The 26,298-nt window shown below is 37.8% G+C and overlaps 1 protein-coding gene and 1 pseudogene across 2 annotated transcripts in view; one reads left to right on the top strand and one right to left on the bottom strand.

The window, feature by feature from the left end:
* LOC311626040 (eukaryotic translation initiation factor 5-like) overlaps positions 1-26,298 on the bottom strand; it is a 426,341-nt pseudogene that overhangs the window by 64,609 nt on the left and 335,434 nt on the right. The gene's annotated exons all lie outside the window — the stretch shown is intronic.
* The window catches only part of RNF217 (ring finger protein 217), a 103,218-nt gene that overhangs the window by 49,461 nt on the left and 27,459 nt on the right, over positions 1-26,298 (top strand). The window contains exon 2 of the mRNA XM_084889642.1: positions 18,574-18,807. Within this exon, the coding sequence (XP_084745768.1) occupies positions 18,574-18,807 (234 nt within the window). The remainder of the gene's footprint in view (positions 1-18,573; positions 18,808-26,298) is intronic.

Raw genomic sequence — 26,298 nt, 5'->3', positions numbered from 1 at the left:
AGAAGGCACAACACAGAATACTAGATGTGGACTGTCTATTCAAATGGATACACTTGTCCATAAAAGTATAAAGTGAACTTGAAGGCCTGCCAATCTAATGACAGTGGATGCCGATGGGAGAAGAAATAAGAGAAATGAGAATGGGGCTGATTAAAGAAGACGTCAGTATTTGTATATGTATTTTATTTTTTAAAATACAAACATAAATGAAAGTCTTAGCAAATATAACCAATTAATAGCTATTACTAGATGGCAGGAATATGCTTTTCATTACTTATACTTTTCTAGATCTAAATGTTTCTCAAAAATATTCAACATTGAGTTGGAAAGTAAGATATAACATAAAGCACTCTGACAAATGTTACAGTGCAAGGGAACCGAAAAATGAAGGCCCTTTTGGGGAATATGGTGTCAATATTTTCTGTTCAAAATGGGATATTTAAAACTGTGTTTTCAAACTCATTAATGAGCTGTGAAATCAATTCAGTGGGTCGTTAGTACTTAGTTTAATGGAATCTGTTCAGAAAAGAGTTTAGCATAGCAGACTTGAGCCAGCCAACCTCAGAAAGTCCTGCTTGCAAGTTGGCCCCTTGGCTGGCATGTGGAAACTTGAGTGGCAAGCATTTTCTTACACTTCTACAAACCTTTCCCTAAGAGTGCATCACTGTCCCTAAACTGTGCACACACATAGTTTTTCCTGAAAACCTGCTTTGCTTCTGGGGGTCTGGAATGTTGGTAGATGCCAGGCAGAGGAAGTTTACGGGAGCTGTTCCCAGTAAAAACTGAGGGCACTGAGGTCTTGAATGAACCAGGACACACACACACACCATGTCTGTTGCTGGCGGACTTAGCCTGCGTTCTGCGTGACTCTGTGGGAAGAGCACTCTTGGAAACTTGCATCTGGCTTTTTCTAGGCTCTCCCATGCGCTTTTCCTCTTTCCTTATTTTCCCTGTAGCTGTCATAAATCTTAGCTGTAAATACAACTAAAAAGAAAAAAAGACATGGCCATTTGAAAATACCTTTTGAAAATGACATTTGATGGCTCTGCCTTTCATGGTATTCAGTGTATGAAATGGCATACAAATTATCTTAGAAACTCACGTAGGGGAAAAAGTATTTCTCCCAGTGAGTTAGAATGCATCTTCAAAAATTGAGGTACTTTATGTCATGGTTTTTCCCATTTGTCTTTGCACTAGGAAAAGGAAAGTTTAATTTGGAGCTTAATTAACGCTGTCCTAAGCAAGCTGTTTCATCAAAACATTAGCTCTTTGGTGAACTGCCAGATAGGTGTTCTTGGGCCCCTATTTTTCAACTTTATTGTACTTGTTTTTCTTATCATGAGCTGCTTTAGGGTCCTGTGGAATTATAAATTAGGTGTAGAAAATAGGTATATGAATGCATACACTAAAGAAAATAACCTGTCACGGGCTAAGAAAGGTTTCTGGATAGGTAATGCTATTTTGGGAAGTATACACGTTTCTCTCTGCTTGGTCCAAGGATCATGTGTGTTATAAGCCTTACACTCAAGTACATATGATCCTATATGATTAAAATAGGGACTTAATTCCTTCCTTAGTATGTATATTAAAATGCCACTGGTATTTTAAAAAGTTATTAAGTTTTAACTGTGTGTATATTTTTACAGTGTGGGCACCAATCACTTTAACCTTTCTATTCAAATTGTGTTCAGTAGTTCTTTTGGCACCAGTATAGCATTATAAACGGATTAGCCCATTCGATGGTAAAAGGTTAAAATAAAGCATACTGAATTACAAAGCCCATGATAATAGAGAACCATTTACTTAACAAAAGTTACCACTTCATCTCCCCTAATAAAATTTTCATATGCATTTAGCTCTGAAAATGCATCTGAAAATCTGTTGTGCACTATTGGTTGTGCACTATTAGGTTATACCCAACCTAATAGTAAGCAACCAATAGAATTAGAGTTTCTGTAAGTAGAACCACTGGTTATTTTTAATGCTAGCTGTTCAGGAGTGTGTGATAGAATAACATGTAAGTGTTAAGAAGAACTTTACAGAGGCATGGCAGTAGGACCCCTTTCATTGACATTAGCAACAATTAATGAAGTATAGAACCAAGAGGTACTACTGTTTCATATCTGTGTTTTGTATCTTTAATAATTACTTAGTCCAGCCTTTCACCTTGCATTTGAGGAAAGTTACAGTTTTCTTTATTTTCATAAGATTAAGTGACTTCCTGGTAATCCAGAGGGCACTAGTATTCAGTAAAAAAAGAAAAAAGAATCGTTTACACAGCTTAATTCATAACCTTATTTTGATATACCAGAGTGAGCTCATTATATTACTTCAAGGACAGATCTCCTTGAGTACAAGAATTTTCATTGAAAACATGACATCTTGTTTGTTTTAGTTAAAGGCTTTCCAAATATGTTAGCATTCACAAAACTTGGAGTTCAACCCACTAGGGGAACGAGAACAAGGGGAAAGACAGCCGTGGGCCAGAAATCCATACCTCTTTTTAAAGGAGAAAATGGATGGAGGGATAGCTGACTTAGCACTGCAGTGAAAATAGGGTCTATGGGCAAGTGCACATAAAGGGCAATGAATCTTCCAGACCTGCTGGCTCCAGCACTGGCAGCTGTCCCCACACTTCCCGGTCTAAAACCGGGAGAGTCTTTTCTGGAGAGTGGATAGCACCAGGGGAAGTACCTATAGTTGCTGAAGAGTGATTTTCCAGCTAAAAGGCCACCTTGCCACGATTACAGTGATGCAATCAGCCAGCGAGGCTGGCTCACAGATCTTTAATCAGCTTCTCACCACCACACTCTGAAATAGGGATTGTGTGATCCCTCCATGACGATGCTCCCCACCAACACGGGGGAGAGGAAGCAAGAGAGTGGGTAACATGCAATCAGGAAGCTGTGGGCTCCAACATAGCGGAAGAGTTGCAGATTCAGCACCAGTCCATGCTGCAGCAGGAGGACAGAGGCTCCAGAAAGTGTGCTCTCAGAAAGGAGAAATGGAACTTGATGAGTTTGTTCTGATTATGTGGAAAATAATCTTCAGGGAAAGTTTGTAATTCAGTTGGAGAACTTTTAAGAAATATTAGTGATAGTATATATAGAAAGCTAGAAAATAGAAAATCAAAGAAAATGTCTTAGGAATGCAATCTATACTAATACTCTGTTTCCCCGAAAATAAGACAGTGTCTTATATTAATTTTTGCTCCCAAAGATGCGCTAGGTCTTATTTTCAGGGGATGTCTTATTTTTCCATGAAGAAGAATACGGTACACATTTATTGTTAAATGAAAATAAAGGAAATTTATTACCTGTATACGGTACGGTAGTACGGTAGATGTCTGTAGGATTCACAGACAAACTGTGAATCCTACAGTATCAAGAATTGACTCATTTATTCAATGACAATCATGTCATCATCTTCTGGAACATCATCATAACAATCCAATTCCTGAATTTCCTGGTGAATTTCTTGTGAATCCATTTCTTTCAGAATCAGTGGACCAAATCTCTCATGTTTAGCAATAGCACTGTCTTTAAATGAGTACTTCTTGTCAAGGTAGCCTGCTCGCAGTGCATTTGCAATGCAACTGTCAGTGATTTTCTCCCATGAATGCTTCACCCAAGTCACAACTTCTTGCAGTTTAGGTTTCACAAAGTTTCTGAGACAGAGCCCAGGGTGTTTATTTTCGGGGGATGCCTTATATTTCACTCAGAAGGAAACCTATAAGTAGGTCTTATTTTCAGAGGATGTCTTATTTTCGGGGAAACACGATAAAAGAAAGATGCAAATTGACCATACCTTTGTGACACCCGCCAGCCAATCAGGAGTGAGTATGCAGATTGACCCAACAAAGATGGTGGGTTGATTTGCATATGCAGGCGCTGAGCAGATGGGGGTGGGGCAGGACACCTGTGTCATTGCCATGGTGATGATGCAGGCATTCCACATCGCCTCTAGCCACTGCAGGCCTCTGGGCAGCGTGGGAAGGTGGAAAGGCGGCTCTGGGCCAGAGCAAAGGCAGAAAGGTGGCTCCCGGCTAGAGTGAAGGTGGTGCCAGCAGCCAGGGGAAGGAACGCCCATTCTTGCATGAATCTTTTTGCATCAGGCCTCTAGTAGTTAATATAAAAAATTAAATCTCATTATAATACACTAGTAGGCTCTGCAGCAGATAGTATATATTACTCTTGTAGTCACAGTATTCTACATATGGGATATTAATTAACAAAAACTTGTGTTACAACCCTTGGGTGTATGAAATAAGTAAAATGATGAGAAAGGTATGAGATTTCTAAGTTTACATCTTCTAATATAAAAACATAAGACTATTCTCTAGAAATATAACGGTAATAACAAAAGAAATAGATGAGAGTTGAAAACTTTCTCTCTCTTAGAATAAGGGGGGGGGGGAATTGGGTCTCTGTTTTTATTATCTACCTTGTCAGAATCATTTGACTTAAAAATAACATATATAATATTGATGAAATTAGGATGAATAGTCACATATAGGACTTAACTCTAATTTTTAAGCTGCATAGACAATACTTTATTTCCCATGACCCTAGGGAAGTTACTTAGCATTCAAACTACCTTAGTTTCATAATTTGCAAAATGGGAATAATTATGCTAATTATAATAAAAATAAGCTCATATAAATGTTATGAAGAGAGAGCAAAATGACACATACAATACACTTGGTATGGTGCTCGGTATATGTTATCAATGTTCTATAGTATTAAAATAATAATACAATTTTAATATTTTACTACAAATGTGTTTTACTCTCTAATCCACTAAGTTTATGATAACCTTATGCGAAATCAGATGTGGCTTTATTTAATTACTTTTAAATCCAGAAATAATCATGTTGGGATATTTAATCCGTTTCCAGTTAAATGTCATATCACTAATAAAGATTTTACTTCTGAGGCCAGTTAGAGTTATTTATTAGAACACTTTGTTTTAAGTCTTCTATTTTAAAGTGAAGTATTAGCTTTTATATCCTATTATTAAAAGAACTTTTAGCTTATATCTACTCTTACTAAACATTTTTAAAATTCTAAGGTGGATTTCATAATTTCCAGTGTGTTCCACTTAGTGATAATCCTTCTTGTCAAGTGCATAGCGCATTAGTGCTCATGTTATGGTCAACAATAAGTGCAAAAATGGACTACAACGTGCTCTCGGTAATTTTGAAAATTCTATTCTTACTCTGTTATGAATTTGGTAGTACAAATTTTTGGATGTTTATGGCTTTTGGGATTCTGTGCAAGTTTGAACTGATTGTTAAAGTTTGCTTACAATCTGAATACCTCTGGCAACTTGACTGAAGACCACCAGAATGTTTAGTACTAGGTGCCTGTGATTTCCAGACTGCTTATATTTTGCCTGGCATTCTTTATTTAACCTGCTATGTGGGAATGCTTTATGTTTTCAACTAGATTAAAAACACTTTGGAACGAAGTGTAAAAAAAAGAGTATGATATATGAATAGAAGTGCTTAATTTTGCAAAAAAAAAATATATATATATATGTAAGAAGGACACACCGAAAAGAGTGAGATGGTTACCTGTGGAGAGGGGTAGGAATGGGGTGGAAGGTGAAGCAGGAGTGAAAATGCTCTGACTATATACCCTTCAGTACCGTTTTGGCTTTTGAACCATGTTAACATTTTACTTAAAAAAACTGAAAAGATTAAAAAGAAAGTAAGCCTGCATATAGACTATAAATGGAAATAAAGGAACTAACTTATAAAATTCATTGCGTAAAGACACAGAAAAATTAGTTCAGACAACTGTAAACACAGTGCTTTGACTGTGCTTAGCAAGATATATACAGTGTTCTGAGTATAAAGAGAATTTCAAATAAATCTTGACCTTTATGTAGTGTTTGTTTTTTTGTTGTTGCTAGTTTGTTGGTATAGCAATTAAGAAACTCTTACATATGTATTGAAAAATAAAGCAAGTAAATAAATACGTTGATATCTATTTGCTCACCATAGGAGGAAAGAGATATAAATATGGAGTGAGGGGATGTGAGAAAGATCTCTTTAGCATTGGCTTAGAATTGGAGACATCAGTTTGAAATGATCAGCTTTAAAATAAAGGAAAAAATACCTTAAATATGTGTTTTATATTTGAAAATATTTAAATATATATTAGATTTATATGATATGTAAATATAAAATTGTATGTATGTGTGTACATAATAACTCTGATAGGGCCTAGATGCAATAATGATACTCCAGTAGAAATAAGATCATCTGAAGTCTGGATCTTGGTTTCTAAAGATCACTCCCCACTAGAAGAAACTGGGCTCTTGGAAGAATCTTTCTTTCTTTTTTTTTTTTTTTTTTTTTTTTTAAGTACTTTAGCAAATTCTTTGCCAGTCCATTGACTTAGTGAAGATTTTGATTTTGCAAAAGAAATGGTGTGGAATTGAAGGCAGATGACATGTTTCCTAAAATGTGGGATTGATCTTAGTTAAATGCTTTGAACATATGCAATCAAAAATAATACTGAGGCATTAAAATGAAAATCTCTATGTTGCTAATTCAGGTGGGACACTCCTCTCTCTCCCTTTGGGAATTGCCTGTTGCCATCTGTTTACTGCGGGGAGACGAATAATTCTCAGTTAAAGTAACATACATGAAAATGATAGTCTATTGCCAGTTTTTTTTTATCAATCTGAAGTCACAGTTTGCCGCATATCCAGTCAGCTTTTTGGACAAGGACCATACGTGCTGGGAAGGCACTTCACCTGCCTCAGAAGCTAAGCACTGTTCTCTCTCTCTCTTGCTATTCATACGCGGCGTGGCTGGTGTGTTTCCCATGCCAGATTTCCCACCATCAGCAGGACTTTAGACAGAGCTGTTTGTTGTCATGATAAACAACCACCAGTACAATTAAGAGACATCCTCTGGCTTGAAGTCAGGCATCTGCCAGGCCTTTGATTATTCTATTTTAATCCATTTTTGTTTATCATAGTAAAAGCAAAAGTTTTATAGGTTTTCATGTTTTAGTTTTCATGCTTGTTTTGTTTTTTTTAAAGGATGGCATTCATAGAGCAAGGTGTGGCAAGTGGTTAGTATCATGGACTGTAAATAAATATGGCTTTTGGAAAACAGTTTAGAATATTTAGAATATTCAATGTATGCAAGGCAGGGTCATGGTGGTTTCCTAGACTACCAAGTAGATAAAAGTGTGGTATGTGCCTATGAGAAGTACAGAATCCAGGGAAAGAGGGCTTGAGACAGTTACACCACTATCTATTATTAAAAGGTAGAGAATGAGAAGTGATTTAAGAGGCAGAGGGCCCCCAGCCTTTCGTACTGTCATGCTGGTCTTTCTCAAAATGGAGGAGCGGAGCCCCGTTATCCAGATGATCTGGGACATTTACAGAACCATGATTCATGGATGTGAGATCTGCTTGTATTTTTTTTAATTGCCCAGCTTTCTTATGTTAATTATTGCAAGGAGGCTGCCAAGCAAACATCTGTTCAGGGTTGGATGCTGGATCCAGGCTTGTTGTTTTGGCTCATCTTGCTGGAAACTCTTCTGACTTCACATGGAATGTTATATAATCTCCATGAATACTGCAGAGTATATATACACAGCACCAAGCTATGACAGGTCAGCACATGGCTGGCAGATTTACAGACAAGGGAACAACAACAAATATTTATGCTGATATATGTTAAAGTTTACACTTAGTAAAATCCTATATAATAAAAGCCTAATACGCAAATTGACTGAACAGTAGAACGACTGGTCACTATGACACGCACTGACCACCAGGGGGCAGATGCTTAATGCAGGAGCTGCTGCCAGCCCACAGGCCCTAGGCCAGCCAAGGTGGGGCCCCGCCAGTCGCCCCGCAGAGAGAGGTGACCTGTGGCAGTGATAGGGGACCCAGGCACAAATGCTGTGCACCGGTAAATAAATAAAACCACACATTGAAATAATGTTGCCATTTTTGTTTATCATAGTAAAAGCAAAAGTTTTATAGGTTTTCATGTTTTAGTTTTCATGCTTGTTTTGTTTTTTTTAAATGATGGCATTCATAGAGCAAGGTGTGGCAAGTGGTTAGTATCATGGACTGTAAATAAATATGGCTTTTGGAAAACAGTTTAGCAGTATGTGTCAAGAGTCCTATAATAATCACATACTTTGCCGAAGCCGGTTTGGCTTAGTGGTAGAGCGTCAGTCTGCGGACTGAAAGATCCCAGGTTCGATTCCGGTCAGGGGCATGTACATTGGTTGCGGGCACATCCCCGGTAGGGGGTATGCAAGAGGCAGCTGGTCGATGTTTCTCTCTCATCGACATTTCTAGCTCTCTATCTATCTCCTTCCTCTCTGTAAAAAAAAATCAATAAAAATATATTTTAAAAAAAAAATCACATACTTTGACCCAATAATTCCAATTCTAGGAATCTATTCTAAGGAAGTAACCTGAAATAGAAAATAAGCTTTATGTGTGAAGTTATTCATAACCACTTTTTATAATAGCACAAAATTGGAATCAGCTTCCACAGGTTAAGTGTGGCTCATCTACTTTCCGCAGAATATTATACAATATTCAGAAGTGATGATACAGATGGTAGGAATGTGGAAAATGCTCATGTTATGTTATGGGACTGCAAGAGAGCAAATTAAATTTGGAGAGCACAAAGAATAAATATAGTATATTCTAGAAAAAAATTAACAGTCATATTTGGCTAATAAGACAAAGCTTATTAATTTTTTTGTTTTAGTTTTCCAAATGGTCTTTTAAAAATCTCAACCGTGCAAGAGATCTCCAAGACTGTCATCAAACACGTCCCCACACTCCAGGCCCCAGAATAACTGATACCCAGTTTCTTATTAGTTCTAGAAGGTGAGGTCCAAACCAGATCTATTTGGCTTAAGGAAGAAAAATATGTTTCTTCTCTATTTTTATTTTTTTTACTGATTAAGATATTACAAATGTGTCCTTATTCCCCCATTGTGCTGCTATGAACATAGGGGTGCATATGTCCTTTCTGATTGGTGTGTCTGGTTTCTTGGGATATATTCCTAGAAGAGGGATCACTGGGTCAAATGGAAGTTCTATTTTTAGTTTTTTTGTAAATCAAGACATTTAGCATTGTTAGTATTTCAGTTCTTTCTCAACCTAGTCACAGAACTTTTCAGTAAAAGTTTATAGTATTTTCATTGACCATGCAAGTTCGTTTTTTTGTTTGTTTTGGACACCTTTCTATCCCACTCACATTTTGAAAAGACATTGCTATACTTGTAGATAAGATTTGTATTTTGGAAGTATACAATTCAAACATCAAAGGAGAAGATGATTTTTTTTTAAGACTAAATGCACTTTAGCTTTGTTCCTGGGAGATAAGTATTCAGGAAAGTTTTGTCACTCTACACTAAACAGCATTTTATATCTGGAAATAATAGCTAGTCGCCAGGAAGGAGGGAATTATTTTTCTCTTTGTGGAATCTACAAACTCCAGGTAATGAACAGACTATTCCTAGAACTGGGTGGATGGTGCACAAAGATACTTTGTTTTGGCATGAAAGACGCTGTTGAAGTTGCTCTTTCTACGTTAAAAGAACTATGATAACTTGGTTGATGTTCAGGAAACCGTTGATGCTTGCCAATAGTGAAAGACCAAACCTGTGGGGGGTGAAAACATTTACATTGTTTTGAGTAAAAATATAGAACATATGTCAAACTTGGATTACCTTCAAGCTTGCCAGTTATTTTGTTGTTCTGTTTGTTAAACAGTTTTCCAGAAGGAAGGTTTGGGATTTTTTTTTAAACAAATATTTGACATCACCTTCATAAAAGGAACATTGCCGAGAGGACGGCAGTGCCATGTGGGACTGATTCCCGCAGCGTTTGGTTTACTCAGGACATGCTGCTCGCTCCACTGCAGAGGGTTGGGACAAAGCCCAGAATTCATTAATAGTATGACATCAACTGAAACTACCTAGAGTGTTCAGGAACAAACTCAAATAATGTTCAGACTTTAGCTTTGATAGGTAGAAACCTTTGCCCAAAGTTTCAGTGTCCTGTCTTATTGTCAAGACCAATCCTAAATTTTAGTTACTGGTTTTGTTAATAATTCCAGATCCATCATCTGTTATAGTTCAGAAACTACTTAGGCAAAATTTTAAAAATGATCAAAATTTTAACAAAAAACATTAGAACTCTAAATAAGAAAAAAAATTAATTTGTAACCTGAAAAAAAACATCAACTTTTAGCAAGTCTTTCTTCCCTTTAAGTTCATGTTTTTTTCACATATATTTTACATACTTACCAAATACAATGTTTATTATGGTGTGTTTTTTTTAATTTGAAATCATCAGATGTGTCTTTTGAATTACTTTTCACATTTTTTAAGAAATAAGACATAGCCAAATCTATTCATTCTTCATGGATGAATTAAAATACTACCTTCTTTTTCATGAACAGCCCAAGCCAAGTTCTCCTTTGTGCTTCTCTGCCAGAACCATGGTTATTTATTCCATGTCTATCTCCACTGATAAACTGGAAATTACTCCAGGGTAGCAATTTATTCATCTTTAAATTCCGCCCAGTAGTTAGTCGATTGCCTTGCCCCATGGTAGACACTAAATAAATCCTTGGGTATTGAATTGAAACTAATCCAATTAGTTTGGAGGCCAAGGGAGAGTGACCCAGAATAACGTACTAGGAGGAAAACACCCTCCCCACTGCTCTATTGTGTCAGTACATCTAGGGCCCATAGGTAAAGGGCTCGGGTCCGCACTCTTCTGCTCTGTGGTTCTGTTATGCGACCTCATCTATCCTTGGGTCAGCGTCACACTCTTGTAATTATAATACTAGAACTTTTTGCTTCATCTTATATCTGGTAGAACAAGTCATACTACTTCCTTTTTCTAGATCAATAGTATCATGACTGTCCATACGTTTTTAGAATCAGCTTGCAATTTAGAAATGGCCTTGAATCTGTAGGTCAGTATAGACTGAATTGCATTTTTACTATATTGAACTTTTCAATTCAAGAACCTGGTGTATCCCTCCATTTATTTGCTGCTTTTTATTTTCTCAAAAATATTTCAAATATTTCTGTGTAGAGGTATTATACAACTTGTATTAGATTTATTCATTCTTGATATTTTTAATATCGCTGTAATGATATTTTTTCCTACGAATATCCGTTTGTTTCAGTTATTCCATCTTTTTGTTAAATGTATTGGGATGACTGGTTAACAAGATTATACAGGTTTCAAGAGTATATTTCTATATTATTATCAAATTGCTTGTTACTAGCATATAGATATACATTTGATTTTTGTATGCTAACCTATTTAGCAAGTTAGCTAAATTCACTTATTAATTCTAATAGTTTATTTGTAGATTATTTTGGATCTTCTATGTATACAATCTTGCAATCTGCAAGAAATGGGGAATTATGTATTTTCATTTTTAGTTGTTTTGTTCATTTTGCTTTTGCTTTTCGTGCATTGGCTGTGAGCCCTAGTCAGTATTAAATGATGGGAGGAGTGCATATTTGTTTGATGTTTCCTGAAGATGTTCTTACAGATACTCTGTCAGATTAAGGAAGTTTTCATCTCTTCCTAGTTTGCTAAGATTTTAACATGAATGAATGCTGAATTAATACTTATTTCTGAATAAACCTTTGATCTTAATATATTATCTTTTGCATGTATTGTTCAGTTTGGTTTGCTAATACTGTGTTTGAGATTTTTGTATCTATGTTTATGAAGAGACAGGTCAGTAATTTTCCTTCCTTGCAACATCCTTATCAAGTTTTGGTATCACGATTATGCTGGCCTCATGAAACAACTTGAGCAGTGATCCTCCCCCAGCCTTTTCCCTGTTCTCTCACAGTTATTGTGTAATACTGGCGTTTCATACTTAAATTCTCAGTAAAATTGGCCCACAAGGCACCTGGGGCCAAAGTTTTCTATGTGGGAATATCTTTTTTCTCTGTTGCTTTAAGAAACTTTCTTTTGTTTGGCTTTTGGAACTTTTACTTATGGGCCTAAGTGTGATTTTCTGTATATTTATCTTGCATGGGACAGAGGGAGCTTCTGGGATATTTGGCTTGATGTTTTTCATTATTATTTTTAATAATTAAAGGTGCCTAGTACAGTGCTCTGTAAACAAAAAATCCCATTTATCAATAAAGCAGCCACATCCTATAATCACTGATGACAAACTTACGGGAAAATCCATGAACCTGAAAATGAATCTGACTCTACCGTGCTCCACAAAATCATTAATGCACAGAAAGTGCTTAAAACAGTGCTTGGCATATAGGGGATACGGCATACATTTCATTTTCATTGTTACTGCTTTGTTGTTGTGTTCTCTTATCCCTGCCACCTTGATATGTTCCACTTAAAAAATTTTTTTTAAATTTATTTCAGAGAGGAAGGGAGAGGTAGAAAGAGAATCACTGATCGACTGCCTCTTGCACACTCCACACTGGGGATCCAGTCCACATTCTGGGCATGTGCCCTGAACTGTGACCTTTCATAGATGCTCAACCTGAGCCTAACATGTTCCATTTTTAAGGAAGAATGGAAATATGAAATCCCCTGGTATCAAGTGAACAAAAGGCCAAGGCACCTTGTAAATTATCATGATTAACACTCAAAACCAAGGCCAAAATCTTAAACCATACATTTGATAAGTTGAGCTTCAACGTCTAAGGTTTATGCTTCCTCTGTTCTTTTCCCTGGATGATTTAATTAATTAATCTGCCACTTTTTCACAGTTCTCTTTCACCTGTGTCGTTAAATTACTTCTGAGTCTTCCCAGGTGGCAAATTATGCATGCAGCTTGAGCACTGATTGGAAAAGAGTACCTCTTACTAGTACTGGCACCCTTGGAGATTGTTTTAGAGTTAAGTAAATTTTGTCTTACAGGGTTGGGCATATTTTTGTTCAGAAGAACTGGAAAGTGTGTTTTCCAGTGGAATGAATAGCAGTATCAGCATTGAAAAATAACAAATTAAAAATACCTTGGTTTTAAGTATATTAAGTACATAAAATCCTATAAACAATTTTGATGACACGTTATTTAAACTGTTAAATTGATTTTGAAGAATTTTTGTCTTTTGGAGAGAGATTTGATATCATGGTAATATTTTTTTAAAAGACTTGTTTTCATTCATAAATACTACAATACTTATGAATGAAATCACATAATTTTTGGGTTTTGCTTCAAAATAATATGGGAGGGCCATCTGTGTCAGCACACAGGGGGGAAAAAACACAAGAGTTGATTATTGTTGAAGCAGAAGAAGGAGTCCTTACGGTCTCATAATACCAATCTGCCAACTTTTGCATATGTTTATGATTATCCCTAATAAAAGAATTTCAAACATTGGGTAAAATACTAAATAAATTAGTACCGTCAAATCCCGAGTTGCTAGAAGAGACTGTCAACACAAATTTAATTACTGTATCCTCATATTACACTAAGGCATGATTCATGACTTAGACTACTTTATATCTTTTATCTATGATACTGTAGGAGCTCAATATGTTTTTTGGATGAATTAGGGATCTTTATTCTTGTTACTATAATAAATTTGCAGTGAATCACTTCCAACAAATATCACATGTCCACATAAACTATATTTTATTAAAAACTTAGTAACACCTACCAATCTTATTATTTCAAGCAAAAATATAGAATCATCCTTGATTTCTTCCTTTACTTTATGTTCCATATCTGGTTCATCACCAAACTCCATTTGGTTCACTTCCATATAGAACCCCTGCCTACCTCTGGCTACCTAGTTCCATCTTCTATCATCTCCAGCCTGGACAGTGGCCAGTTAGATGCCACTGGTCGTAAGAACAGGTGCAATCCAGAGTCCTACCATTCTCCCAGTTTCCACTTCTGTTCTCCTTCAGTTCATTCTACAGGAAGAGTCTGACTGATTTTTTAACCTGTTAACGGGGAATTCCCTTTTTAATTACACAACATATAATGGGCGCTTAATCTTTCACTAGGACGTGTCAGTACGTCACGGCCAGAGGATGTAATTTCATATTATTATTATTTTTTTATTTATACTTAAAATAAATGAAAAGACTATGATATATATATATATATATATATACATATACATATATATATATATTGTTTATATATAAAGCAGAAAGGAAAATACAAAATTACAAACAAATAGAAAAGAATACCAACAAAAAAATGGAAACATCGAATTAAAAAATTACAAATTTTACAATTATAAAGATTACAAAAAATATATATATTTTATTTCTATACACAATAAAAATATAAAAAAGTTAACAATTACAGAACAATAAACAAAAGCACACAAATAAAGTAGAAATATTGAGTTTAAAAAATTAAAATATAGATGTAAAAATTCAAAACTCAACTTCCATGTTATATATTTTAAAAAAATTGTTGATACATAGTGCTACCTTACAATCCAGACACCAGTATGTAGATTCTTTCCTAACACCCTTTTTGTAGCAAACTCGGCATTTCCTGGATTTAGTTTTTCCTATATCGCTTTTCATTTGTTCTGGAAAATGCCTTTCAACTAAGCGTGATGGTTTAGATGTAGAGCTGCTTGTTGGTGTCTTTGGGTGGGTTTTCACTATGTTGTTATCTACCAATTTCTCTACACACTCTATCAAAACGTGTAATCGATCCAAATGACCTTTATCTTTTTTGTATATAATATATGCATTGAAGCAGCACATATCAATTAATCATAGAAAAAAATTTTAATAAAATTTTTTACCCTATTACCGGCAGCCGTGTAGGCCACCATAACTCCATCTCCCAAATCAATGCCACCCATATTCTTGTTATAATCCAGAACAACGTTTGGTTTTTCTTGCCTTCTTCCTCTCTTTTCAATCATTGTCTTTTCGTCATATTGAATAGAACTGAGCATCAATACGTCTCTTTTATCCTTCCATTTTAAAACCGTAAGTTTGTCTTTGAATCTTACATATATTCATTTTTCTGTAATTTTTTTGTTTTTATTTCACTGGGGATTCCGTTTATCCTCATTGTTCCAACAATGTCTGTATTGTTTTGACACAAGAGTTCAGCCAAATGAATTGACGTATAGAAATTATCTAAGTAAATCCTATACCCTTTATTCAGTAAGTCATGTGTTAACTCCAAAACAATTCTTGTTGAACACGTCCACCACTCTCACTAGCGAAATTATACTGATTCCCTCCGTGTCTTAAATTCATGTCGAGACATGTATGGATGACTAATACCTTTGTTGTTCGGAAATATATTGTACATCCCACCCGTTTCAGGGCACAACATATATTTCAAGGACGTATTCATATGTCCTACCCCTACCGGATGTTGTTTATGTTTGACGTAGTTATACGTCCCGCTCAGTTAACAGGTTAATGTAACTTGAGGTATATCACTCATCATAAAACCAGTCAATGATTCATATTGAACGTAGAATACAATTCACACTTCTTACCACAGCCAGCAAGGCCTGTGTGTTCTGGCTCGTTGCGGATGTGTTCCAGTCACCCAATTCTGTTCTCGGAGCACAGGCGCACTGGGCACCTTCTGTCCTGGGGCCCCTGTCCTTGTTTCCTTTGCCTGCAGTCCCTTCCCCCAAGTTCTCTGCCTGACAGGCCCTGTAGTCCTCAGGTTAAGTTGGCACCTCTTCAGGTACCTTCTCTGGTGGTATCTGTCATAACTGATTATAGTCTGCCTGGTTTATTCACCTGTGCATCATAAATTGCTTCCACTAGAAGTCCTGGCTCTCTCTCCATCTCTCCAGAGGCCATCATACTATAATACAAACTGCGGCTCACAATCCACATGCAGCTCTTTGGCCCTTTGAGTGTGGCTCTTCCACAAAATACCACTGCCTGGGCGAGTCTATTTTGAAGAAGTGGCGTTAGAAGAAGTTTAAGTTAAAAAAATTTGGCTCTCAAAAGAAATTTCAGTCGTTGCACTATTGATATTTGGCTCTGTTGACTAATGAGTTTGCCAACCACTGGCCTAACCCATAAAAACCACATTTCATTGAAATCTAAGACATGATCAATTGTAGGATGCAGTATTGTATTCTGAGCCACCAGGGAAATAAAAACACTGCAAATTAAACTATGGCATTAAGCCATAGTTTAAAGACTATTGATTGTAAGATAATCTTGCCTTCTGAGATATTAAAATGTTGAAAAAAAATGCATGCTTGAATTGATGAAATATGTTATCTTGATGAAATAAAAAAATGTATTTTGCTTAATCATGATGACTTGTTTGCTAGTGATTTTTTTCAGGAAATTATTCTGAGGGGGGGAAAAAAAGATAGACTTGTAGAGGCCAAGAGTTCTAGGCCATGAGTAGCATTTTTATTATGAAAAGATGGATATTGCTCGTACGAAGAGGTATGAGTAATTCAAAGGGTTGTATGAGTAATTGCTCTAAATTGCCAGTGACTAGCTTTTCATCAATGATTAATATTCTGTAGATGCTTTGTGGGCCAGTAAACTTGAGTTTTCAACAAATACTTCAAGTGACTCATGCCGTTGTCCTGGAAGTAGATTCGGGCTCCACACCATAAAAGGAAGAAAGACCATAAAATAACAATAAATAAATAGATGGGGGCAGTTAGCAGTGGAAATATGATGTGAGATCATTTGACTCAGTGTAGTGGGGTAGTTGATTTGGGAGCTTTCGGAAAGAAGGTATGGAAAAGGCAAAATGCAGACAGCGTGGAAGCATAAGGAAATGATGTGTCCCACGGAGATGGCGTAGATTTGCAGGCAGATTTGAGGAACACTTTAGAAGAAAAGGCATTTGGTTGGATGTTAGATGGCAGGTATCCTAATGTGGCATCGTAACAAACACCACTGCCAGAGGAGTAACGAGATAACCCACTCCCGTAAGCTGCCTTGCATTCTGGTCCCTAAAGGATATTCCATTCCTAAAGGATCTGACTGTTCCTGGTAGCTGTGAAATTGCTACTTCCATTGTTAACATTTATATAGTTAGGACAAATACATTTATAGTTGAGGGAGGCCAGATTAAAACATTGACCTGGGACAAAAAAATAAAATAAAAAAATTCCGGCTGTTACCCCCCTAAAGTATGTTTCTTCCCCAAAAATAAGAGTCACTGAGATGGCCCAAGAGAGCCGCTTCTGTGTGGAATTAAAAGAAGTCCTCTTTTACACGCTAAAACCACAGTTTTCCATTCTCATAGGAAAACGTCCAGACTTCTCTGATGGCTTCGTGCTCTGATACTCTGCCCTGGTGCTCTGATCTGTCTTTACAGCCTCATCCTTCTGAACTACCCTTTGTACTTCAGTCTTCCTCCCATCGCCCAGGGCCACTAAGGCTGCATCTTTAAGTTAGGGTGCGTGTACCGGAGGGCACGATGGACCCACTGGCATGTGGGAAAGATATGGGTGTCCCTCCTGCAGCGTGCTCTGTGCTCTTTGGCCCCTGCTGTGTCTTCTGTCGGTGGAAACAGCTTTTATTTTGTCTGACAAAGTCTTACTAATCTTAAGATCTCACTTGAAACCTCGCTTCTTCCAAGAAGACTCATCTGAACCTTCTGCGTGTGAGGTTACCAAGCCTCCCCCGTATCCTCCCTGACACCCTGTTAGCCATATTCACCACTTGTGTCACGGCTGCCTCTTGGCTGACAGACACTTGCAAAGCTCCAGTGCCTAACCTAGTACCGGGCTCAGACATGGGCTGGACAAACGTCGACAGAATGTGAGAGAGGAAACATTAATTTTTAAAAATGTCTTGTCCATCTCATTAAGCCAGTTTCTTATAATAGCACACATAGTTTCTGTCTATTTAAAAATCTTCAGAGGACTTCTGTCTTGAGCTATAAATGAAAATGATTTGTGATAAAACATAATGTGGGTTATAATAACATCATAACTCTTTTAACGATGCAATAAAATCTGATTGCAACTATAGGCAGACTTATAAAAAATAGAAAAAAATCATGTGGGGCAAATATTTGGAAAAACCTCTGTGGATCCTGTTTTGTACAATAGTAGCATAAAAGTATGTAATAATTTACCCTTTCAGCAGGCAGTTTTTAAATTACACATATAGATATATATTCATAATCTCCTTTTTTGTCCTTTTAAAATGGTTGCATGTGCCTGAAGTTTAGTGCTGAGGTGTTCTGGAGTAAGGTTGACATATCTGGAATACCTTATCATCCCAGCTGTTCCTTTAGTGGCTGTCTCACCCTGGGGTTTCCAGAGGGGGGGGTGTGATAATTTGCTACTTTGGTGAGCCTGTGGTTTAAGTCCATTGGCAGTCACAAATACTGTAATGAGAGAGAATGCTTAAACACACTATAAATCATTTTGGAAACATTATAGAGTGATTAGTTATTTTTGGTACTGCTCAATATAGGTACCAATGTGCTTAGCATTTACCATGTTAGGAATCATGAAAGATAACAGGTAATTATTTTCTATAATCATTAAAAAGTACTATGTGAAGAAAAAGAAGAGAGATGCAATAACCAATGGTTTTGTTTTCTCTCCCCTCTGCTCTTTCATGCAGGTACAGCTTGGCCAAGTAGAAATCAAATGCCCTATCACAGAATGCTTTGAATTCCTGGAAGAAACAACGGTTGTCTATAACCTAACGCATGAAGACTCCATAAAATATAAATACTTCTTGGAACTTGGCCGTATTGATGCCAGCACCAAGCCATGCCCTCAATGCAAGCACTTTACAACCTTCAAGAAAAAAGGACATATTCCCACCCCTTCCAGATCAGAAAGCAAATACAAAGTAAGCATGTTCACCAGAGTTGTGGGTTCCATGTCACATGATGGGAGCAGCCAAAGTGGGCCAACTTGTGGTGGGCATTAAGGGGGCTTCCTTCCCTACCCGTACTCCAAGATGAGTATCTGTTGGCTCTGATTCTGAAAAGGTGTGGTCTGGGGAGGCTGATAATCAGAGAGCACTCTTGAGGACTTAATGAAGGTTTTTCTTTGACTTGAACCGTGTTTCACATTCAATTGAAAGGCTAATCTTGAAAGAAATGGTCCTATTACTAAATGTTAAATGAATATTAAGATGCCTTAAATTTACTATAAGCTTGAGTTGTTCACAGACCCAATATGAATCCCGTCTGACTCTGTTGGTAATAAGTGGAAATAGTATAAAATGCTGTTCGTTCATTTATTCAGCACATACAAAATGTCCGTATACGCTGGGCAGTGTGCTAAGTTTGGGGGATACAGAGGCAAGTGAGACATACTCCTTGCTCCAAAAAAAAGCCTAATGATGGTGAGAGTCCAACAGCAAAACCAGACAGACCCCCGTGAGACCCGTGCACCTGTGCTTTGGGAGCATGATGGGAGGCTGGGGCTTCGGATGTCAGGAGAGGCTTCACAGAGAAGACACTCTTCCAGGCAGATAAACAGCGGAGAGCATCTCAGAGCGAGAGATGAGTCAGTGCTCAGGCCCAGAGGCCGAGGCTGACGTGTGGGAAACAAGAGCTGGTGGAGCTTGTGGGGAGAGCGTCGGGGAGGCAGCTGGTCCGGTGTTTGAGAGCAGGTCCTGTGGAGTCTTTCACTTGGTGCTCAGGAGTGTGACTTGCATTCTGTAGGCCTTACGGAAAGATCATTCTGGCAGTGTTCATAGAGGATGCCACAGAAGAGCAAGCTGAAGGCAGGGAAACTTATGGCAGCAACTCTGGGTGCGAGCCAACAGTTCACAGGCCTGGACCGCACACTGGAATCACTGGAGCGCTTTCAGACACCAGGCCCCAGGCTCAGCCCAGAACAGTTGTCTGGCAAATTCGTGAGCCTCACCAGGGAACTCTAAGAGGCAGCAGCCCTGGGAGCTTTGCAGTAAAGGAAGCGGAAAAGCGGTGAGGCTGCGGCAGTAGTTTTCATCCTTGTCATTGCAGCAGAATGGCAGGATGAAGTGGTCTCAAGGGCTGTTTGAAGTCATCTCCATGGAAGGTAAGTTGTCACCCATGTTCCGTGGCTCGGAGGAAATAGTGGCTGCATTTTCCCTTCTGTAGCTTTGAGGGGACCATGGCTTCTTGGCTAGCAGTTTCCTCCACACCATTGTAGTGATGAGCTAGATTAGGTGGGTGAAAGCCTCTTAAAGGCCCACTGGTTTTTGAAACTGCTAGACCCTCCTAGTTAGTTTTTATTTTCTAGTTTTGTGCAGGTTTGTCTCTTCAAGGCATAACTGTAAGGAAGACTTTCATATCGTCTTCTCTTTAAAAGTGCAATTGCAGTTACAAAATTTTATAACCTAAATAATACACTCACAGTGATTTTGAATGCTGACTTAGCAATAGAATACTTTTATTTGACTTTATAGTCTTAGGTTATTTTTATTCCAATTCTATGTTATTGATGCTGTCAGAAATTATTTGTTTTACAAGGACGTATTATTCCATAATGTAGGATATTTAATTTTTTCTAAATTACATTTAGAATGATATATTATACATATTATATAATATACATTTATATTAGTTATATATTTATAATTTAAATATTTACAAATATATGTAAACTCAGACTATACTATTTTAGAACTTGTATCATTTAAAATATGTAGACACTAGAGGCCCAATGCATGTCATCCGTGCACTTGGGAGGGGGGGAGGGGATGTTCCTCAGCCCTCCCTGTGCCCTTTTGCAGTCCAGAAGCCCTCAGGGGATGTCTGACTGATGGCTTAGGATCCCCATGGGCCAGCAGTCGGACATCCTTAGCGCTGCTGCAGAGGCGGGAGAGGCTCCCATCACTGCCGCTGCACTCACCAGCCATCAGCCCGGCTTCTGGCTGAGCAGCACTCCCCTGTGGGAGTGCACTGACCACCAGGGGGCAGCTTCTACGTTTTGTGTCTGCCCCCTGGTGGTCAGTATGCCTCATAGCCACTGGTCATTCTTCTGTTCGGCCTATTTGTATATTACCCTTTTATAGGATAATTGAATCAAGGTGGAAACAATTTAAAAATATATTGCTCTTATGAAGTGGATACAAGGCAATATAATTTAAGATGCAATTATAGCAATAGTAAAATGTTACAGATTTCATTTCATCCCAAATCACCAAATTATCTTATGAACATATTTATCACAGTGTAGATGTAGTTCATATAGAAAATATTAAAATGATAGGATCCCATATTTGTATAATTCTGAATGAACCAAGGGCACTCTGGTAACATTTCCCAGTATCAGGCTTCCTCCAGTGTCTGCCAGTGCAGTTGTAGGTAAGAAGAGAAGCAAGGGGGCAAATGGATCAAAGCCTCAAATCTAATAAACTTAGGTTTTTAACTTTTGTGAGCAAAGAAGGAAATTTATGGAGAGGGGGAATTCAATACAAAATAAATGTTACTGCCCAGCTGGTGTGGCTTAGTGGTTGAGTGTGGACCTATTGGTTCTATTCCCGGTCAGGGCACATACCTGGGTGTGGGCTCAATCCCCAGTGTGAGGCATGCAGGAGGCACCAATCAATGATTCTTTCTCATCATTGATGTTTCTATCTCTCCCTCTCCCTTCCTCCTGAAATCAATCTATCTATCTATCTATCTATCTATCTATATACATATATGTATGTTTATTTTAATAAATGTTACTGATTATGAAGCAGTTAAAATCTCTGGAAATGGGTGAGAGATGAAAATCTCAGTGTAAAATTAAACTATTAAACAACGTTCAAGAAAAATAAAGCTACAGAGAATTGGAGGATGATCATGGCTGTTACTCCTTTTTACTTTTATAGAAGACCTGTAACAGAAAACGTAAATAATCCCTCTGTTTTATATTGCACAAACTTCTAGGACTCATTCAAGCAATTCCTGAAGAAATGATTTGACTGTTTAGTGTAATATTAATGTAGCGTTTTCATCATCAAACCATTGAACTCCAAGCTCTCACATGAGCATTAACTGCCTGATTGACATGCCTGTACCAGTCTGGATGTTATGAGCAGGGACATAGATACCCCAGCAAACCAATGAGACTAGGCTGTTCCTTCTCTGTGGTGAACCAATGGATAATTTTTAGGTTTGCTGAATTTTTTAAAATTGCATTTCCAAAAAAATAGAACCCACTTCCAAGTTTATCATAACTTTAAGAGCAGTACATCCAAGTATTTAATGCAATAAATTGAGTCAAGGCAACAAATAAAAAAGGTTGCTAATACTGCGTGACATGTCTGAGCAATTTAAAATCTTTTTCTATTGTTGTTTACAGCCTACTGCAGGTTTTGTGTTTATTGATAAAAACTTTGTAATGTATATTTCAGTATTATTCTTTCTGTGTCATTGAGGTACAATACCTCAATCCAGAATATCTCACTTTGGGTATTTATAATCCTTGGCTGTCAGTTCAGAGGCATTTAGCACAGTAGGTTAAAAATTGCTTGAAACTACCACAGTTATTTTATAGCAAGAAATTCCTTTGATTGTATTTCACATGAAATTTGAGATCTCAAATATCATATTTGGGGATTTCATTTGAATAGTTTGGGAGGCTTATTAGTATAACTTGTTAATTTTTTTTGTACTCAGTAGATGAAAAAGTTGTAAACAATATATTGACAAGCAGTAACAAGAACTCTCTCAGGTGCCAGTTTATGCTTCCATCCTTCACTCAGCATCTCCCTTCTGGCAAATGTTTGAATAAATAGAGGTTTTCATTATATTCTGAACTCTGTCAAACTCATACTATATCAAATATAACAAATGCATTCCTGAATTGAGAGATTTACATTGAGACAGCCTTTTTCATGCAATAATATTTGTCTTCTTGCCCCTTCAGATCTTGTCATGAGGCCAAAAAGTTTTACCATTCCATTTCTGCCAGTTTGATTTTATTGTTTCCAATTAGAAATCTAATTTCAAACCTAAACAGTTCCTTTAATTTATGACCTCAACTCCAACTGGGTATCATGGAACAAGTCAGTGATGGGGAAATAAAAAGGTTGAGGTTGCGGCTTTCCTGGCACTCATGCGATGCCTGGAGACAGACACGTCACCAGCACCTGAAGTTGTTCCCCATAGCAATTATCATCGGGGACTTTATGGTGTATTTGTGTGGTTATTTACCTAAAGTCTCTCCTTCCCACTGGTCTTCAGGAGGCCAGGCCCAGGCCTGCTTACTGCTGATAACCTGTATCACACACTGTGTCAGGTAGAGTATGCTCTCAAAGTATATTTGTGAAAGGAACTAATAAATGGGCCAATGTATAAGTAAGAATGTGTGTTATAATGAATGTGGATGGGAAATACTGAGAGCATAGGAAAAGAAAGAATAGAAGAGATTGGGAAGGCTTCACTGAAGACTAGACACATTAAACTAAGCCTTGAAATTTTTAATGTGTCAAGCAGGAAAAGGTAGAAAGAGCACTAATTTCAAACTCGATTTAAACTCTCATCCTGGCCCTAGCTGCTTTGGCTCAGTGGATAGAGCATCGGCCTGCGGACTGAAGGGTCCCAGGTTTGATTCTGGTCAAGGGCACGATCCCCAGTAGGGGGTGTGTAGGAGGCAGCTGATCAGTGATTCTCTCATCATTGATGTATCTCTTTCTCCCTCTCTGAAATAAATAAAAATACATTTCAATAATAAAATGAAAAATAAACTTTCACGCTGCCTCATACCATCTTTATAACCTTGAGTACAGCATGTGCATCTTTTAGTGGCAGTTGGGGTGGTGATAGTACCTGTCATAAGAGTTTAGTAAGGACTAAATGATGTCACACACATTAAGTGCTTAGCACCATCTCTGACATATCCTAAGTGCTCTCAACACATGCTAGAGATTATTACGCTTGTTCTCATCTTTTGGCAAGGACAGCAGAATGAGCAACCCTGGGTTACTGGGAAGGGGATAGAGGAGTAAAAAGAAAAGAGGTGGAGTAAAAGATTGGGTGACTGATGGATGGTGGGAGTAAAAGAGGGATGAAACGGACTCTATCTTGAGGAAGATGTGTGGTTTTAGTGGGTGGAAAACTAATTCCATTTAAGATGTGTTGATAATGTTAAGTTTGAAGACCCTTTGGGGCATCCAAGAGATTTTCAGGAAACATGGATCTTATGCTCAGTAGTGATCCAATGGAAACCATTAATATTTAGGAGGGGGGATGGTCACTGAATTCACAGAAATGAAAAAAGTATGTTTGGGGAAGTAGTGCAAGTTGTAGTCTTTCATGGAAGAGAGAAGATGAAAAATCATTGAACATTATTGAATGTTGTTATTTTATGGAGGTAGGAGTAGTTCTAGGTTTCCTTCTTATTTCCAAGTGTAGATCCCCATTTTCACATTGATTTGGAGTGCACTGGAGGGCAGACATACCTTGAATCAGCATAGGGAACGTGTTAGAGGTAATTCTCTTCATGGTTTCCTTGAAGCAAAACTAATAGTAATCCCCACAAAGGTAAAGCAAAACCTTGATTACTCACAAATTAGTATTTGGACTCATCATAAGGTAAAAGAAAGAAACCCAATAAATTGTCATGGGAAAACTTGCCCTGTGTTCCTACATGATATGTTTAGCATTCCTTTTTCTCATAATTATAAACCTTCTGGGTAGAAATCACAAATACATTATAAAACCGCACAAATACATTATTTCCTCAAGTGGTATAAAAGAGCTTTAATAAGGTCTTTAAGAGCATAATCAAATGAATGGGCTTGTTGTTTCTAATTGGCGTAATTGAGATAATGCTTAAGTGAACGGCTGGAATTTGGGCAATCATCTTCCTGTGTCTGTTGTTGAACCATCCCTGACCTGTCCTGTATTCTAGAAAGTGCCTCTCTGGACTGCTTCTCCAGGCTCCTTACCATCTTCATTTCTATCTGTGTTTGGCCAAGGGTTGCCATTGGCAAAAGATGGTATGAAAAGAGAGAGTAGTGGATGCATTGCTTCCCCACCCCCTAAGTCAGTGCACAGCTCTCACATTAGGTGTATCCCTACCCGAATATAGCTTCCCCATATGTGTTCTCTCACCCATGTTTCTTATTCTCACTGGGCTCCAGAAACTTCTTTACAATTTCTGCTTCTGGGGGGCCTGTCAATCCTTTGTTTTTTCAAATCCCAGCCGCACCTCTTTAATCATATTTCTAATAAGTAACTTGCATGTGTAATGAGATAGATGAAAGAATGACCAGTGCTTAAGCTTCCTTCTTGTGAAGATGACGTGAGATTACATTTCTGTGTAAAAATGTTTAAAGCTTTCCCATGACAGTGTAGCTAGCATGCTGCTTTGCTCTTCGGTTTCTCTCTGACACCAGCCCTTTAAGTTGACAGTGTTTACAAACTGAGCATTAGATTGTGCATCAGCCCTGCAAGATCAGTTTAGTTTGGGACACATACTGGGAATTAATGCATCGTTGATGTCAGGACCCGACAAAAAAAAAAGCGTTTTTTTTAAGTGATTGTTGCTAGCATAGATTTGTAAGGAGAGAAGAATGATACCATCTGATCCAGTTTAACGAAGTAAGCTTAGATGAATGGGTGTGTTATATATGTTACCTTGAAAAATATATATATCACACAGCGATGATGCAGTACTATCGATACTAAATTTTATTAGGATACACTTTGCCCTCTAGTTACTAATGACATGCTTTGTTAAAGTTGTTCTCTGTTGCTTTCTTGATGCATAAATTAGCCGAAGTATTTTATAGAGTCTTTACTTGTGCTTGAACTTCTAATAACAAAAGCCCAAATGTGTGTGTGTGTGTGTGTGGGGGGGGGGGGATATGTTGGGATTCATTTGCTTTTTTAGCCCACCTCTGACAAAAACTACAATAAGTGTAAGAATCAAGGCTTACAACCACCATACACTGACCTGCAGTGGGACTGGGAACTGTTTCTTTTTTCACTTTATCGCATCATCCCTCGGATCTTCAGCACAAGAGACGAGGGAAGAACCCTCTCTCTGGGGGCCTGCGGGGGAGTGGGTAGAAGAGTAAGCCAAGCCTGGTGCTTGTTATAAAGTGGTCTAGCAGGCGTCAGGACTTCTTAACTCGTTACAGAGCTTTTTAGAACTATGAGACTTGCCTATTATTTACACACGGATCAGGTGTGGTTTTTTTTTAGGCAGACCCTAGTCTGACAGCCATAAGTTTTACATGTTTCGTGTCAGGAGTTTTTTGGACCACAGTGTATTTTGAGAGAGACGTCAAGAACATAGGTGCATTAAGGTGAGACTCACTGGACATGGTTTTTGGACGATTCAGCAGGGCACCCTGAGCTCTCAGGCCTCAGTGGGGCTCAGGCCCGGCCTCTTCCTGAAGTGTTAT

Source organism: Pipistrellus hanaki (assembly GCF_964339955.1).
Source record: "Pipistrellus hanaki genome assembly, chromosome: 7".
NCBI lineage: Eukaryota > Metazoa > Chordata > Mammalia > Chiroptera > Vespertilionidae > Pipistrellus > Pipistrellus hanaki.
The sequence above is the reverse complement of the archived record's forward strand: the minus strand, read 5'-3'. Positions and strand labels throughout refer to the sequence as shown.